The sequence below is a fragment of the Nematolebias whitei genome, chromosome 1 (assembly GCF_014905685.2).
Source record: "Nematolebias whitei isolate Nwh7 chromosome 1, NemWhi1, whole genome shotgun sequence".
In the NCBI taxonomy this organism is placed as follows: Eukaryota; Metazoa; Chordata; class Actinopteri; order Cyprinodontiformes; family Rivulidae; genus Nematolebias; species Nematolebias whitei.
This window is the reverse complement of record NC_056498.1, coordinates 67,094,583-67,111,944: the sequence shown is the minus strand read 5'-3', so window position 1 is coordinate 67,111,944 and position 17,362 is coordinate 67,094,583. Positions and strand designations below refer to the sequence as shown.

At 38.3% G+C, this 17,362-nt stretch overlaps 1 protein-coding gene across 1 annotated transcript in view; it reads right to left on the bottom strand.

Annotated features, from left to right (window-relative positions):
* The window catches only part of anapc1 (anaphase promoting complex subunit 1), a 56,821-nt gene that overhangs the window by 32,730 nt on the left and 6,729 nt on the right, over positions 1-17,362 (bottom strand). The window contains exons 12-21 of the mRNA XM_037697906.1: positions 14,408-14,498; positions 14,016-14,081; positions 13,746-13,880; positions 13,316-13,459; positions 6,653-6,713; positions 4,898-4,953; positions 3,634-3,765; positions 3,337-3,411; positions 951-1,073; positions 619-788 (exon numbers count right to left, since the gene is read on the bottom strand). Of these exons, the coding sequence (XP_037553834.1) occupies positions 619-788; positions 951-1,073; positions 3,337-3,411; positions 3,634-3,765; positions 4,898-4,953; positions 6,653-6,713; positions 13,316-13,459; positions 13,746-13,880; positions 14,016-14,081; positions 14,408-14,498 (1,053 nt within the window). The remainder of the gene's footprint in view (positions 1-618; positions 789-950; positions 1,074-3,336; positions 3,412-3,633; positions 3,766-4,897; positions 4,954-6,652; positions 6,714-13,315; positions 13,460-13,745; positions 13,881-14,015; positions 14,082-14,407; positions 14,499-17,362) is intronic.

Below are 17,362 nucleotides of genomic sequence, written 5' to 3'. Positions count from 1 at the left end.
GACGTTTAAGGGCCCGGAGATCACGAGCATCCAGTAGAGTTTTACGGACTTGACCCTTACGCACAGCGATTGTTCCAGATTCTCTGAATCTTTTGATGATGTTATGCACGGTTGATGATGATAACTTAAAAGTCTTTGCTATTTTACGCTGGGTAACACCATTCTGGTATTGCTGCACTATCTTTCTGCGCAACAATGGTGGAACTGGTGATCCTCTTACCATCTTGGCTTCTGAGAGACACTGACACTCTGAAAAGCTCTTTTTATACTCAATCATGTTATCAATTGACCTAATTAGTGTTAATTGGTCTTCCAGCTGTTCATTATATGCTCAATTTCCTTTTTCCAGCCACTTATTGCTACTTGTCCCAACTTTTTTGGGATTTGTTGATACTGTGAAATTTTGAATCAACATATTTTTCCATTAAAATGTTAAATTTACTCAGATTAAACTTTTGATCTGTCATCTATGTTATATTACAAATAAATTTGCCATCTCCACATCATTGCATTCAGTTTTTATTCACAATTTGTTTAGTGTCCCAACTTTTTTGGAATCCGGTTTGTACATTGTAACAGTTAAAAGAAAAGGGCAAAGTGCAATACAATCACATTTACCTGGCTAGTTGTTGCAGCAGACACACCAGTGATGAAGCTCTCGCTCTGTGCAGCTCATCCAGCTGCAGCTCCTGATACAGCAGATGAAGAACGTAGAAAAGGGCAGGAATGTGAGGGAATAAAGACGCTGAACTCTCCAACTTCAGAGATGAACTGGAGGGAGAAGCCGCCTAGTGCACAAGAAAAAACATTTATAGCCAACATTTAAAACATTGAAAACAGAATTGGGTAGCAGGCAGAATTGAACAAATGTCCCAACATTTACAATATCTTGGTGGAAGAAAATAGTGTAGCATGTCACTATACAGAGGTAAACAGAGTGAGTTACATACGGAGGACAGGTCTCCAGTTTCTGTGGTAACAGCATCACTGGCATCACTGGACTCCACTGAACTACAGACAGGCTGAAAAATTATCTGATGATGATAATGAGAGGCCAACAAGTAGTCCCAGTCCTATTGAGAAAAGAGATAGGTCAAAACAAAATGATAAAATGGTTAAGAACACAACAATGCAACCAAAATTGCATATTAAAAATTTAATAGGTACACACAAAGCGAAGTGGATGACTGACGGTTTGTAAGATTACCATATTTTACAGTGTATAAGTCGCACATTTTTGCATAAAGTCAGAGTCAGAGATTCTTTATTATCATTCGCACCACATATGGTACATGTGGTGGAGCGAAATTATATACACAGGGTCCCAGTTACATCCAACAATAAAATGTAAAAATTACACTAAGCACTAATAGCATAAGAACATTACGTTGAACAGCAGCACGAACATGAGTCTGTGTGAGCAGATGAGCACGCATGAACACATCAACATGGAACAGATCAGCAGAAAATGAAACAGATCAGCAGCAACATGATGTGATTTTTCACAGTGATTATTCTGGTTAGAGATTCATGAGTCCAACAGCCTCAGGGTAGAAGATGCTCCTCAGTCCAGTGGTTCCACACCCAATGCTCCTCAACCTCACCCCCAAGGGGAGCGGGGCAAAAAGTGTGTGTGCTGGGTGAGTGGGGTCCCCCATGATGCAGGTGGCTCTCCTCCCACACCTGGAGGTGCAAATGTCTGTGATGGTAGGGAGGCTGACTCCAACAGACCTCTGTGCAGCCTTCACCACTCTCTGCAAAGCTCCTCCCTCTGCAGCTGTGCAGCCTCCATGCCACACGCCGATGCCAGAGCACAGGACGCTCTCCAATGCACACCTGCAGAAGGAGGCGAGGACTGAGCCTCCCAGACCAACTCGTCTCAGCCCAGTAAGTGAAGAACTTGGAGTTTTTCTGAATGTGTGGGAAATTTGCAAGTCCTGCGACTTATACATCGAAGCAACTAATATATGTTTTTTCCCATATTTACAAACCAATTTTTGACTGAGATCTGACAATTTCATTCATTCTGACATGAAAAATATTAAACAGTACCATTTACAGCCACTAGAGGGCCCAATCCCTTTAAGGCAAGCCAAGCGTCTCATTAATAGGTAAAAGTGGCTATTAATGAGACACTTGGCTTGCCATACAGGGCCATCTTGTCTAGCTCCAGAACTCCTGGAGCAAATGTCAAATTAGCTTAATTTTGCTACGCCGCCCAGGCGAAATGCAGCTGATTTGACCATTAAAGTGCATTTATTAAGGAAAAGTTAAATTGAGACACACCTTTACTATAATTTTGAGCAAACAAACAATTAATTTTAAGTGTTAGTCTTGTTAAATTCTTGTTAAAGTCCTCAGGTGCGCGCTCCCACGTCCGCCATTTTGGCAACCAATCAATTTTTGGCACAACACCGGCCCACGTTTCCTGGTAGTCAGCGATGACGCATAATAGATGCGATTTATTCGGCAAAGCGACTTATTTATGTTTTTTCCCAATTTATTAGACATTTTTGAACAGGTGCGACTTATATGCCAGTGTGACTTGTACGGCGGAAAGTACAGTAATTATGTAGCCATGAGAAGATATAGAAAAAATACTCTGCATAGCTCTAACTCAAGCTGAACTGAAAACATTATTTACAATTTGACTGAATTATATGATCCTGTAAGCCTCAAAAGGTAATCAGCGCACATTAGAGGAATTTCCCGATATACAATCCAGCCTTTATAAAATTTACCCTCTAGAGCTCTGACGTGCTGCTGCAGCAAAAAAAGCAAAAAAACAAAACCTGTATTCTTGTACCCTTTGTCTAATTGTCTCTAGATATTATGACACTACATCAGCTGCAATAAACTACACAGTGGCTTAAGTTAAATCTGACTCGTGCTTCCTCAGGACAAACACACAGAAACATCACGCAGAGCCTCTAGCTGATTGACATTTTCCAGTCATGTTTGTTTTAACAAGAATGTACACAAACACAGACTATTTAAGAAATCTGTTTTAATTAGAGGCATTTAAAGAAAAAAAACACTTCAGGCAATTTGAAGATTAAGACGGTTTTAAAATTGTTTTTAGGCCTGTATTTAGCACGCCACTTAAAAGTTTAAAAAAATTTGTTTTTGTCTTATATTCACCCTTTTAATGCTGTAAGAACACAAACCCTATTTACTGTGATCTCTTTCCTAACATGTTTTATGTCCAAGCACTCTGCACATACGTATGCCAGTATACCGTAATTTTTTTTTTCTATAAATGTACCAATCCTTTCACAACTATGAGTTTATATCTTACTTAATGCTTACCAATCCTCAACCCTAAAATATACACACCTCATCAGAGCCTCGATCAGAATGACGAGCCTTCTTCGCTGCAATAACTGGAGAAAGAGGCACTTCAAAGTGCAGCTTGGGAAAGAGAGCAAATGAAAGAGAATAAAGGTAAGAAAAAAAACCTTTGGGTAAACGTTTTCTAAACTTTCAAATCACGTTTCAATCAACACCTACTTTACAAAACATTAGCAGTACATTTTGGGGGTAGAGCGCTATATATTGTTTTCAAGTAGGAATTTTAAAGTCTTCATAGATTAATAAAATGTTAAAAAATGAGAAACTCAAAAGTGGACTTACTTGTCGGGTCCAAGCCAACCGCTCTGTGTTGTAGCCCATTAGTGTCAAGAAACATGTGACAAACTGGCTCCACTCTGCATGAGCACTGGGACCTCCGGGGGCATTATAGATGTTGTACCACTTCACCAAAACCTGCACATTTCACAGAAATGAGAGTAAAAACTTTAGATGTGTCAAAAATCCAATGCTTTTTGCTTATTTGCAGAAGGGATGCATTTAAAGCAAAAGTAAGGGTTCAAAAACATATGTACCAGCTCAATGACTAAAAAGTATATACCATAATTTTTTGCCATACAAGTCGCACCTTTTTGTGTAAATTTGCCCTGCGATTTATACACCGAAGCACATAATATGTTTTTCCCCCATATTTATAACCAAATTTTGGGCTGAGATCTGACAATTTCATTCATTCTGACATGAAAAATATTGAACACTATGATTTGCAGCCGATTGAAAGCCCTCAAGTAATATGGCAAGCCAAGTGTAATAGGTAAAACTGGCTATTAATGAGACCCACATTTCACCTAAAACCTTCATAATTCACACATTCGTCTTGCTCCAGAACTCCTGGAGCAAACGTCAAATCAGCTGCATTTCTCTTCTTCGCCCAGGTGAAATGCAGCTGATTTGACCACTAAAGTGAATTTATTAAGGAAAAGTTCAACTGAGACACACATTTGCTATAATGTCGAGCAAACAAATAATTGTCCTTAGGTGGTTATCTTGTCAAATTGCAAAGAAATGCACAGCAAGTCCTCCCTCTGTGCACTCCCGCAGCCACATATCCATTTTTGAAATGCAGCTGATTTGACCATTAAAGTGCATTTATTAAAGAAAAGTTAAAGTCAGTGATTATTCAGGTCTCCCTTGTAAATGAGTCCCTAAGGCTCAATAGTAATGTTGAGCAAACAAATAATGGTTTTTAAGTGTTGATCTTGTTAAATTCTTCTTAAAGTCCTCCCGCGCGCGCGCTCCCACGGCCGCCATTTGGCAGCGAATCGATTTTTGGCACAACACCGGCCAACATTTCCGGGTGGTCAGCAGTGATGCATAATAGATGTGATTTATACGGCGAAGCGACTTATTTATGTATTTTCCACTTTATTAGACATATTTGAACTGATGTGACTTATATGGCGGTGCAACATGTACAGCGGAAATTACGGTATGTTTTAAAGCTTAAATAATTTTAATAAAGACTTAACATGTATTTTTCCTGACTGTAACTCTGGCTGCTTATTAGTGAAAATTTAAAACTACAAACCTTCATAGCAGCTTCCTTGGGCAGGATGAAACAAATCGCCTGAAGGCATTTTCTCACTAAAAAAAAAATCCAGAATTAAAAAAAAAAAAAAAACACAATGCGACAGTGAATCGTGAGAAAAAATTTAATAACTCGAGAATCTGTCAAGGAAAAAATCCTGAAGACTAACTTTAGATTGTTTGGCTTAAGCACATATTTTTCAGAAGTTCATTTCTTTGTTTTTCACCATTTGGCTATATAATTGAAGCAGTCTTTACATTTTTGGATAATAATCAATTTAAAGGTTAATTAAGTGGCTATCATGTGTTGTACCATTTAGGCATTAAAATTTTGTTCTGGTTTACCGTTTCAAATATAATTCAGTATTCATCTACACAATTCACATGTTTAATTATTTTACTTTATTTTGTACAAATTTAACTACCAGGAATCTGGACCTCAGCATTTATCAAGACATTTTTGTTTTACTAAAATATGAAAAATAGCTCACAATGTCATTTTCTTGTGGTCATTTTATCGCATACTTGAGAAGACATTCAGTGCAAAAAATAAAAAATAAAATAACAAGCTTTCCCAAACAACTGCTTTGCCTATTGCAAGTTACAGTTTTAAAATTACAGGAAGACGTTGTAGCACTGGGGGGAAAAAGCCCTAGAAGAGTAATTAGTGCCACAATGTCTGACCAATCAGATTCCTAATCAGCATCACTAGGCTATCTTAATTGGACATCCGAAGCGGGAAAGGTCAAGAAAGAGGTGGATAAATGCCATTTCATTAGAAGAAGAAAGACTTTTCATGTTGAATCAATTGTTAAAAAACAGGGAGCACTGAAACCAGAAGACTTTGGAGTAGATAAAGTCATACACACACCTGAGTGGTGCTAAAGGTTTCGAATACAAAAGTACCAAAACTTAAGTTTGAAATTCAGAAATTTAATAAAAAGCAAGATATTAAAACAGGCCAGAGTTGATGCAGACTTTGTCATGAAAAACAAAAATACCTAAACTAAACTTTAGTTTAATTGGCCAAAAAGTAAAGTGTAGCTAATAATAATTATTCCTAAGTACTTTAGCTCCCTTTTAATTTGAGACAAATTCATGATGAGCTAAAAACAATTCCTAGGCAGCAGCTGTGTAATTGTGACATGAAAAAGCAGATTTCATACTTTTTTTTTTAAACACACCATATCATGACGGACAAGTTATAGTTTATTTTTTTAAGGAGATTTGAGGGAAACTTCTGAATCAAGTTGCCCATATATTACATTTCACCTTCATGAAACGAACACAAACCTTAATTTTAAATTTCAAATTAACATAAAAGCTAATTTTACTTTGATGTGCAAAACAAAAATAAAACTAAAGATTAAACGGATTTATTTACAGTGCATGTTTGCAGCACAAAAACATAATTTTAAGGCTTAAGATGGGAAAACAGTGGAAACATGAGCATTTAATCTTTCAAAGCTGCAGGACACTGGTGTAATTGATTAATCAATTTTAAGTGTGTGTGCGTCTCTGCCTTGTGATGGCCTCCTTAGTAAATCAAGATTATATGTCATTGAAAACGTGCAGCTGCTCTCAAAACTAATTTCAAGGTTCTAACTGCTCTGACAGTCATCTGTGTTTGTCTAGGAAAATACTATTAAATTGTATGCTTCCCCCTGCAACAAATAGCCTTACTAGAGAAACCACCATGTTTTAATTGTATCTGTATACAAGTCATGCTCATTCAGAATGTGTGTGTGCAGCTTACCCAACTCAGACGTTGCGATCTCAGGAATAGAAATCCTCAGCATTGTGCCACTGCTGAGCTCCTACAGAAAGACAAAAAGCACACAATTTCAAAATTACCCTTTTCACTCCAATTTCACAGTGCAATTAAATTTAATAACATTTAAGACTCAGCTCAGCAGAAATGTAACCTCTAAAAAAGTAGCCAAATTGAAACAATACAATTTCCCAGTTGGATTTTTTTTTTAATACGTTATGTGAAAAAAGTCAATTGGTTTCTGTGAAGTGATGGAAAAAGTCAATATAGAAAGAATCAAAACAGTAGATGGTAAAATAAACTGATTTGTGATTTTAACCAAACAACATTATTATTGGGGGAGTGGTGGCGCAGAGAAGGTGGGCATGTGATCGGAAGATCGCCGGTTCACGCCCCGGTACCGACAACATCAAAAAATGTGAGTGGGGTAGGTGAAGCACCCACACTTGCCCCCACCCTCATTCGCCCCACTCTGGGCCCATGAGCAAGGTCCTTAACCCCCATCTGCTCGCTAAATAGGTCTCTCTTGAAAATGAGTTCTCGTGGCTCAATGAGACTACCTGTATAAATAAAGGGTAAATAAAAAAAAAATTTTTTTAAATGAACATAACATAGCTAGAAACACTGGTCTTTCAGAAACACCAAGTGACACACAGGTGAAAAAATTTGTTGCATGACCAATTTAACAGGTGTGGATTAAACAGTTGATAAGTTTGCACCAAATAGAATATTTAAATTAAGTTAAATAGCTGTATTGTAAATCAAAGCAACACATTTGGGTGTGTGGCCCTTGTGCAGCTGCTTTTGCCTCTTTTAGTCTGTAAATAACACTGGTAATAAAAACAATTGTTGGCAGGTTAAGTAGAACATTAAAAAATAAAAAAAATAAAAAATAAAAATTCTTACTTTGAAGCTTTTTACATCACCAAAGTGCTTTCTATAAGGTATGATAATATGATGTAACAACTCATCAGACTAAAGCATCAATCACTTAAAGAGCAGAGTCCAAACGCAAATATTTAGGCTGTTCTGTTTCTTCATGTCAAATTTATATATATATATATATATATATATATATATATATATATATAAATAGTGAGATAAAATAGCTGACACAAACATAATGTATAACTAAAAAAAAACATGCTGTGACTTATTCAAATATATCACATGATAAATGTATGCACATCCTCTACTAAACAGTAACTGAGAGTCTCATTGCTTTACTTAGTTAAAAAAATTTATATATTGACTCTTCAATACCTTAATCCTCTTGAGACCCAGAGAAATAAGTGGGTTTTTTTTTTGACAACAAAAAATTGTCGAGTGAAAGCAACATGTTAAAAAAATATATTGTCAAAAACATTTTTTTAATAGAATGTCCATTGCAGTGGACATTGATATCGTGTGCCAACTAAATAATTCTTTCATCCATTATTTTTGTTTGTTTTAATGAGAAAACAAGAACATTATTTCATGAAATAAAAACAGAAATTATTTACAATGTAAAGCAGTTTACAGCTCCATCTGCTTGTATTTCTTTGGGATCTCTTTTTACAGTTACAACATCAAACATAAGAAAAAACATTGCAACCTTATTGAACTTGGCTTGATTTTGGCATTTTGTAAATCTCATGGTCATATCATGAATGATACTGCAAGAAGCAGTTTTTTCTTCTTGGTTACACACAGATACATGTCATATTTGATGCATTTCACAACAGTTTTGTCATTGCAACCTGCACTTCTACATATTGATGTATTTGTCGCATCAACCAACTTAGGCAAATGGATTGAATTGAACAATACTTTTTATATCTAGCACTGTGGAGTTGTGGCTTCACAGATCTCTTCATCATTATCAGTGCTTGTCAGATCACTTTCTTGGCTTGCACCTGGAGGATATCTTTCCTTTGTTTGCCTGAGGCCTGACAGTCAGAGGTGTATTGGATCCAGCTGTCTGTGGCCGACAGATCAAAAATTTGGAGCACTATGTGGACAGTCTACTTTCTGGTGTGGCCTGACATCCAATAGATAGATGATGCAATAGATCATGCAATCACACATGTCCACTCCTCCCATGTTGGCATTGACACAATTGCAGATAAGGAAACAGTGAGGAGACATTTTTCTTTACTGGACGATCTCTTACAGCTGCTTTGTGGTTCTAACCCAAGGGCTGTAGAAGCCATGAGAACTGCCTTGTTGTCTTGCCACTTTGTTACTGCACGTTCCAAAGGTTTTCTTACAATCTTTTCAGAAGTTCCTCTTCCCTTCTGTTGTAGCTGATGATTACTTGGCATTTTTGCCTTACGTTCTGTTGGGATTGTTTTTCAAGTTCCTGTAGCAGGTAGACCCTTTGCCTGTAGGACAATCAAGTAATTTACCTGAGGTGAAGCACCTGTCAATGTAACAATGGAATGATTTTGGAATAGAATGTCATTCAAAGCAATGCATTTCCTCAAATTCCCAGCTACTCATCTTTAAATGTGTTTTTCCTGCATATAACTCCAAGTCTAAAACCAAATACAGTATTTGGACTGGCAAGAACAAAGACTTTAGGATGTTGGATTTTGTTTGCAAGCGACAAACTGACGTACAAGACAACAACGTGTAAAAGGAATTATTTGGTCATCCACAGATACATTTCTTGGTCTTGGTTGTTTACTGCAACCTTGACTGACTTTTTCCAATTCAATTCAATTCAGTTCAACTCAATTTATTTACAGTGAGGAAAATCAGTATTTGAACACCCTGCGACTTTGCAAGTTCTCCCACTTAGAAATAATGGAGGTGTATAAAATTTTCATCTTAGGTGCATGTCCATTGTGAGAGACATAATCTAAAAAAAAATAAAAAAATCCAGAAATCACAATGTATGATTTTTTTAAATAATTTATTTGTATGCTACTGCTGCAAGTAAGTATTTGAACACCTGCCAATTAGTAACGATTCTGGCCCTCAAAGACCTGTTAGTCCGCCTCTAAAAAGTCCACCTCCACTCCACATATTATTCTAAATTAGAAGCACCTGTTTGAGGTCATTAGCTGCATAAAGACACCTGCCCACCCCACACAATCAGTAAGACTCCAACTCCAACATGGCTAAGACCAAAGAGCTGTCCAAAGACACCAGAGACAAAATTGTAGACCTCCATAAGGCTGGAAAGGGCTACTGGGCAATTGTCAGGCACCTTGGTGAATAAACATTAACTGTTGGTCCCAGCAGTTCTTCCTCTGATTTCATCCACAAATGGTGTCCTGATTGAGTTTGTTGATTCCTATAAATATTTGGGTATCTTGGTCGATTCGCATCTCTCTTTTAAGCTCCATGTGGAAAACTTGGTAAAGAAACTGAAAGTTAAACTGGGTTTCTTTTTCAGAAACAGATCCTGTCTAACTCTGAATGCTAGGAAACACCTTGTATCTGTGACCTTCCTTCCCTCCATTGATTATGGTGACATTATTTACAAGAACGCTCCTACAAGAACCCTGCAGATGTTGGATGCTGTCTATCATGGTGCACTAAGATTCATAACTGGCTGTGATTATCGTACCCATCATTGCACCCTGTATTCACTGGTTAACTGGACATCATTAACTTCACGCAGACTCTCTCACTGGTACATTTTCATCTTTAAATCACTTCTTGGTCTGTTGCCTTCATACATCTCCTCCTACATGTCTCTGCGTGAGTGCAGCTACAGCTTGCGCTCTCAGGACATTATTACCTGCAGTGTTCCCTCAGTGAGGACTGAACTTGGCAAAAGGGCCTTCTCCTACGCCGCTCCTGTTTCCTGGAATATCTTACTAAAAGATCTGAAGCTCTTGACCTTGACCTCTCTAAGTGGCTTTAAGAATCTGTTGGACTCCTGGCAGGGACCAATGCAGACATGTTCCTGTTTTTAGTTTTCTACATTTGCCTTATAATCTAGCTGTTTTTTTTTTGTTACTTTTCTTTTTTATAGCCATCCTATTTGTATAAAAAAAAAAAATTGTATGACTGTATGACTTTATAACTGTTTATTGTTGTCGCTGTTGTCCATTGTTGTCATCATTCTTTGTTGTAATCAGGTCTCGCTTGTACATGAGTCCTCGAGGCTCAATGAGATTTACCTGTCTAAATAAAGGTTGAATGAATGTTGGAGCAATTATTAGAAAATGGAAGAAGCTAAACATGACTGTAAATCTCCCTCGGACTGGGGCTCCATGCAAGATCTCACCTCGTGGCGTATCAACGATCCTAAAAAAGGTGAGGAATCAGCCCAGAACAACATGGGAGGAGCTGATCAATGACCTGAATAGAGCTGGCACCACTGTTTCCAAGGTTACTGTGGGTAATACACTAAGACGTCATAGTTTAAAATCATGGATGGCACGTAAGATTCTCCTGCTTAAATCAGCACACGTCCAGGCCCGTCTTAAGTTTACCCATGATCATTTGGATGACCCAGAGGAGTCATGGGAGAAAGTTATGTGGTCAGATGAGACCAAAATATAACTTTTTGGTCTTAATTCCACTTGCCATGTTTGGAGGACGAAGAATGATGAGTACCATCCTCCATTTTAATGAAAAAAAGACTGAGATTATGGTCTTTAAATCCTGTGGTCCTAGCAGTTTCTCCACCTTGGATTTTTCCTCTTTGACCCCTTATGAAAAATCCATTGTGACAAATTTAGGAGTGAAAATGGACCCCTGCCTGAAACTTGACTGCCATGTAAACAACACGGTTAAGTCTTCTTTCTTTCAGCTGAGGCACCTGTCAAAAATCAAGCCCCTCCTTTCTAGATACCACTAAGAGACAGTAATCCACGCTTTTATTACTTGACACCTGGATTATTGTAACTCTCTGTTGATAGGAGTTAGCCAGGCCTCGCTCTCAAGGTTACAGCTGGTACAAAATGCAGCTGCACGATTTTTAACTGGTACAGGCAGTCGTAAGCACATCACTCCAGTTCTGATGTCCCTTCATTGGCTTCCTGTCCAGTTTCAAATCCATTTTAAAGTTCTATTTTTTATTTTTAAGTCTTTGAACGGTCTTAGTCCCTCTTATTTGTCTGAACTGCTTCACTTTTACATACCATCACGTGCTCTTAGATCCTCTGACCAGATGTTTTTAGCAGTCCCGAAAACCTTTTATAAATCCAAAGGAGACCGAGCCTTTTCAGCTCTGGCTCCTAAATTGTGGAATGAGCTGCCGCTGGAGGTCAGGCAGGCCCCGTCACTTTTTGTTTTTAAAACTTGTTTAAAAACACTTTTTTTTTCCCCATTGGCTTTTAACCTAGAGTGAGTCAGCATCTGTGTCTTAATGTTGTATTCTTTTACTTCTGATGTTCTGATTATTTTATATATATATATATATATATATATATATATATATATATATATATATATATATATTTAGGTGTTTTTATTGTTTTACTGTTTTTTGTTCGTTTTAATTTTGTACAGCACTTCGGACGGCTGCTTGTTGTATTTTAAGTGCTTTAGAAATAAATTAGTATGGTATGGTATGGTAAATCTTGGGTACAAGGAACATATTGCTAGCACAAAAATAATAAAATGTTTTTATGGTAGCTTTTTCCCCACAAAAAAATCAAAATACAAAAAAATAATCGTATGTGTCACTAACCCAAAATGGACTATGCTGGGTACGATTTTCCTTGCTATAAATTGCTTTAAGTTACCAAAACTACTTCAAACTATTGAATAAACTCTTATCTTTAAAAATAAATAAATAAATAAACACTCAATTTCTATTTTCAAATACATATTACCGGGCTTATTTTAATAACTTAATTTTCTTGTGCCCATAAAGCATGCTGATCGACACAACAGCCATTTTGGAAAGACAGATCTTCTGTTTCATAAAATGCAACCCAACAAACCACGTCCCTAGAAAGCCCAGGATGGCCTCAACATAGCACAACAAATTTTATTTATGTAAAATTTTCTAGTTTTGAAATATGGCTGTGAACCTCTTGTCCCTTACACAGGACAAAAATGCATTGTTGGGTCTCAAGAGGATGTGCTGCAAATATGTCTCGTGTGGGATCTATAAAAAACAACTGAAAAGTTACACCAATTTAATGATATTCTGATAAAAATAAAGAAAACAAATTTTAGATGTACGATTTTAGCACAATAAGCCTTAGGTTAAATCATCTTGAGTGGATCAGAAGTTATGGGCCGGGCAAAAGAAAGTTTACATATCTATGTACGTACAGATGAAAACTAGCCTTCAACAGGCGTATAAAAAAGGTTTCATCAGTGAATTACAATAAAACTTTGTTTGTGAGGTTTTTCTTTTGGCTGCTACCTTCTCAAGTGAGCAACTGTTTAACATTGGATTTTCTTCCTGACGTAACCTGGGCTTAAACCTGCAGCCTAAGGATTACTAGACCGCACAACTCTCCACTGAGCTACTACAGCCTTTAAAAAGCTTATTGATAAGGCAAAAAAAGACAGATGATCTTTAACCTAACTGTAAACCCTGACTAAACCAAACCTTTGATGATGAGCCCTAATCCTAACCCTTGACGCTAAACCTAAACGAGAACCCCCTGCCCTAAACTTAAGCCTCTGACCTTTGACCCTAAACCTAACCTCAACTGCCAAGCCAAGCTTTAATTATAAACACAAACTTACCAAAGTGACCTGGTTGCAAACAGGATCGCGTAAAGCATGAATGAAGGAGGTGGCTTGTTGAAAAGTGTAATCTTCAAAAAATGAGGCTTCGTGGTGTTTATTGTTTGAACCCTTTAGCTCAGATACAGGCGAAGGCATAATGTCCTATAGAAAAACGCAAAAATTAGTAATGTGGATGAAAGCCATAAGACAATACTAAAGCAAAAGAAAAATAGATGGAGAACTGCAAAAATTCAAAAAATAAAATCTAAAGTCTAATATTTTTGTCAAGCAACAAATTTATGCAAAGGTAAAAGAAAATTTATCCTAAAATTTAATAAATGACTATTTTTTGACATCATCTTAGACTTTACAATTTTGAAAGATAAAAAAGGAAAAAAAAAATTAAACCTTGCATGAAGTACAGCATATCTACAATAGATGCTGGTACCTCAAGTCTTTGGATGTGTCTGTTTCCAGCATTAGCAGGTGTGCTAACATTCTCCACTGGTGTACATTGGTGAGGGAGCTGGTTGGAAAGGTTGAAGGTGGGTGACAAGAGGCCAGGAACAAACACCTTACTGACCTAGGACACCAGGAAACAAAATTCATGACTGTCACTTGATGATGGCCCATAAATGGTCCGAAGTATAACTAACTACTCTATGTAGGACAGCTGTGTGTAACTGCAGTCCTGGACTTTTCTAAAGACTGTACCTACCCTGGTGATTCCTGTGTAAAGAACCAGACTGCCACATGCTTCCAGGACCAACATGGCATTTATATTCTGTGGAGCAGAGCGTCATTTTTAGCAACACTGCATGATTTCAACAAATCAACATTTTTCATGACTTGACTTATACACCCTGTACATTGCCCATTTAATGATAAATTGTTTGGTTTTTAAAAGTCAACTCAAGTTTAAGATTTCAAATAGTTAATTGTATTTGATCTAAAGTCCACATAACAATGCTCAAGGTACATATAATAACATACAAAAAATAAAGGCAGGTATCTAGTATGCTGTACAGGAGCACCTATTATTAGTGGATACTGTACAGTACAACTACAGCTCCCACTTTTATAAGAAACTAAAAACCTTAGATAATGTACCTGCAGTGGTGCAGCATCTTTGGCAGGAATGGTTGTCACAGACGGGAATATGAGCTGGGACGTATCGTTGCTCTCAATAAACTTAACACATCTGTTGAAACATAAAAATGTGATAAAAATGTAAATTTGTAGAATTCACTGCTTAAAGCTGGTCAGTGTATGAGAGATGAGAGTGAGACAAATAAGGTAAAAAGAAGACACTCTTAATTACATTTGAGGGGTTTTTCCAATTTCACAAGACACATTATCCATTCATGTTTTTGTAAGTACTAATGAAGTGCAGGGCACCAACAAATGTGTTACTCACTGATATTACCTGTAGACAGGACAGCTTGCACAAATCCAAAGCATATTCACATATGGATCTCATATATCACAGTCTATTTTTGATTAGTAAAAACCTAAATTGATAGCAATTAGAAATTCTATCTAATTGATAGAAGATTAGGTTTGCTGCCTAAATGCTGCAGAATTAATTGAAATACATGAGCAATCAGCAGTAAAGTTCTGAAGTAGGATGGTGTGCACAAAGTTTACGGGGTAGCTGATAAAATTTGATGTGGCAGTAAATGTGATGCGAGTCTGCTCAGTCACAGAAAGGACAAAGCATCTCTGCAGCTGACAATAAACATGAATTTGAGCTGAAAAGAGAAGGCAATTATTGTGATGAAAAATACATAATTCTATGCATAAATTACATCAGTACAGCTCAAGGCACTAGGTGCATGGGTTAAAGAAGAAAAAATAGTTTGAAATTTTTTCTACACTCAGAGCTTATCCAAAAAATTACATACTGTGTATGTTTATTGCTTATTTTTTTCCCGGCTGCTCCCTTTTTCAGGGATTGCCAAAGTGAACCAACTTGCACAAAACTTGGATGTCCTTCCTGACGCAACCACAGACCACTGAGCTACCACAGCCCTCTGTGTGAAGCAGAGAGTTGCCATCTAGGGCACCTATGGGGGCAGACGGTGGGTTTAAGGGTTTTGCTCAAGGGCCCAGAGTGGGGTAAATGAGGGTGGAGGCAGATGTGAGTGCTTCACCTTTCCAACCCACATTTTGATGACGATCCAGAGAGTCAAACCAGCAACCTTCCAAACAGGCTCACCTTCTCTAACCTCTGCACCACCACTCCCTATAGCAATATATATTGTGTACATGACCTTAGTAAAAGTACACAGTATACTGTATACATGACCTTAGTAAAAGTACACAGCAGAAGGACTCCTATGTCCATATGCTCTTTGTGGACTTCACATCTGCCTTCAGCACCATGATCCCTCAGACCCTGATGGACAAACTACTCACACTAGGGTCGTTTTCACACTAGATAGTCAGGTAGACTCGGTTCGGGACCAATACTCATGAGCTTTTGTTTACATTTGAGCTGGTGCGTTTGCATTCACACTGCATTGTGCAGTCGAGTCAAACTGTTGAACCAACCTATTCCCCTGCTCGCCTGTGGGGGCGCTGCACCAAGAACTACTGAAAGAAACGACAAAAAAACCTCTGAAGACACGTCTTCTTCTTCTGTAAATAAAAATAAAAACGAAGTGGCATCAAGTTTTAGCAGTTTTAGGAGTTATATTTTGTCATTTTTCAAAAATGGACTTAGCATGAGCAGAAGATGAGACAGAAGACCATGGAGAATATTGTTTTTCCACACAAGGCAGCTGACGGCTCCATATAAGGTCAGAGAAATGCGCGTTTGTTTACCCTGCGGAGCAGGGTCTGGTCTGTTTACATTCACACTGTACTCGAACCGTGCTGGAGTTCGCTTCTACTGGACCGAGACCTAGGTTTTAGCCCGGGCCAGAGTTCGCCTTTTTGTTCCATGACAGAGTTCAATGGCTCTTTCACACCTCCCTAAACGAACCAGACTTTCTAGGAAAATGAGCTAGAGTTTGATTAAAGCGGACTAATCAGGGCTAGTGTGAATGCACCCTAGGACTAAGCCCCTCCATTTGCAGCTGGGTCCTAGACTTCTTAACAAACAGACCACAGTCCATGAGGATCCACAAATTCTCCTCCTCCATCATAACCAGACTCACCTCACCACTGGATGAAGACCATCTCAGCGTGACCTCGGCAGAAGTAAGGAGTACTTTCAGGAGGATTAATCCACACAAGGCAACCGGCCCTGACAACATCCCCGGAAAAGTGTTGAAAGAATGTGCCGATAAGCTCTGTGAGGTGCTGGCAGACATCTTTAACACCTCATTTACCCTGGAGACAGTTCCCATCTGCCTGAAGACTGCCACCATCATCCCAGTTCCAAAAAGCTCTACAGTGACTGGTCTGGGCCAGTGGCCCTCACCTCGATAGTCGCTAAATGATTCGAAAAACTGGTCATGACCCACATTAAAACAACAACATAAACAAGGACCCTCATCAGTATGCATACTGCGAGAACTGATCAACAGAGGATGTCATCTCCTCTGTGGTCCACACTGTGCTCAACAACCTGGAGCAGAAAGACTCTTACGTCCATATGCTCTTTGTGGACTTCACATCCGCCTTCAACACCATGATCCCCCAAACCCTGATGGACAAACTATTCACATTAGGACTAAACCCCTCCATTTGCAACTGAGTGCTAAACTTCTTAACAAACCGACAACAGTCACTGAGGATCCACAACTTCTCCTGCTCCACCATAACCCTCAGCACTGGTTCTTCTCAGGGATGTGTGTTGAGCCCTCTCCTGTTTACTCTGCTCACGTATGAATGTGCAGCTACCCATCCAGGCTATCAAATTGTAAAGTTGCAGATGATACAGCGGTGGTGGGATACATCACAAACAATGATGAGTCCAGCTACAGGCAAGAGGTGGAACACCTGGAGAGCTGGTGCAAAGAGAACAACCTTCACATCAATGTGAAGAAGACAAAGGAGATGAATGTGGACTTTAGAAGGAACACATCTACACTACCCCCCCCCCCCCCCCCCCCCCCC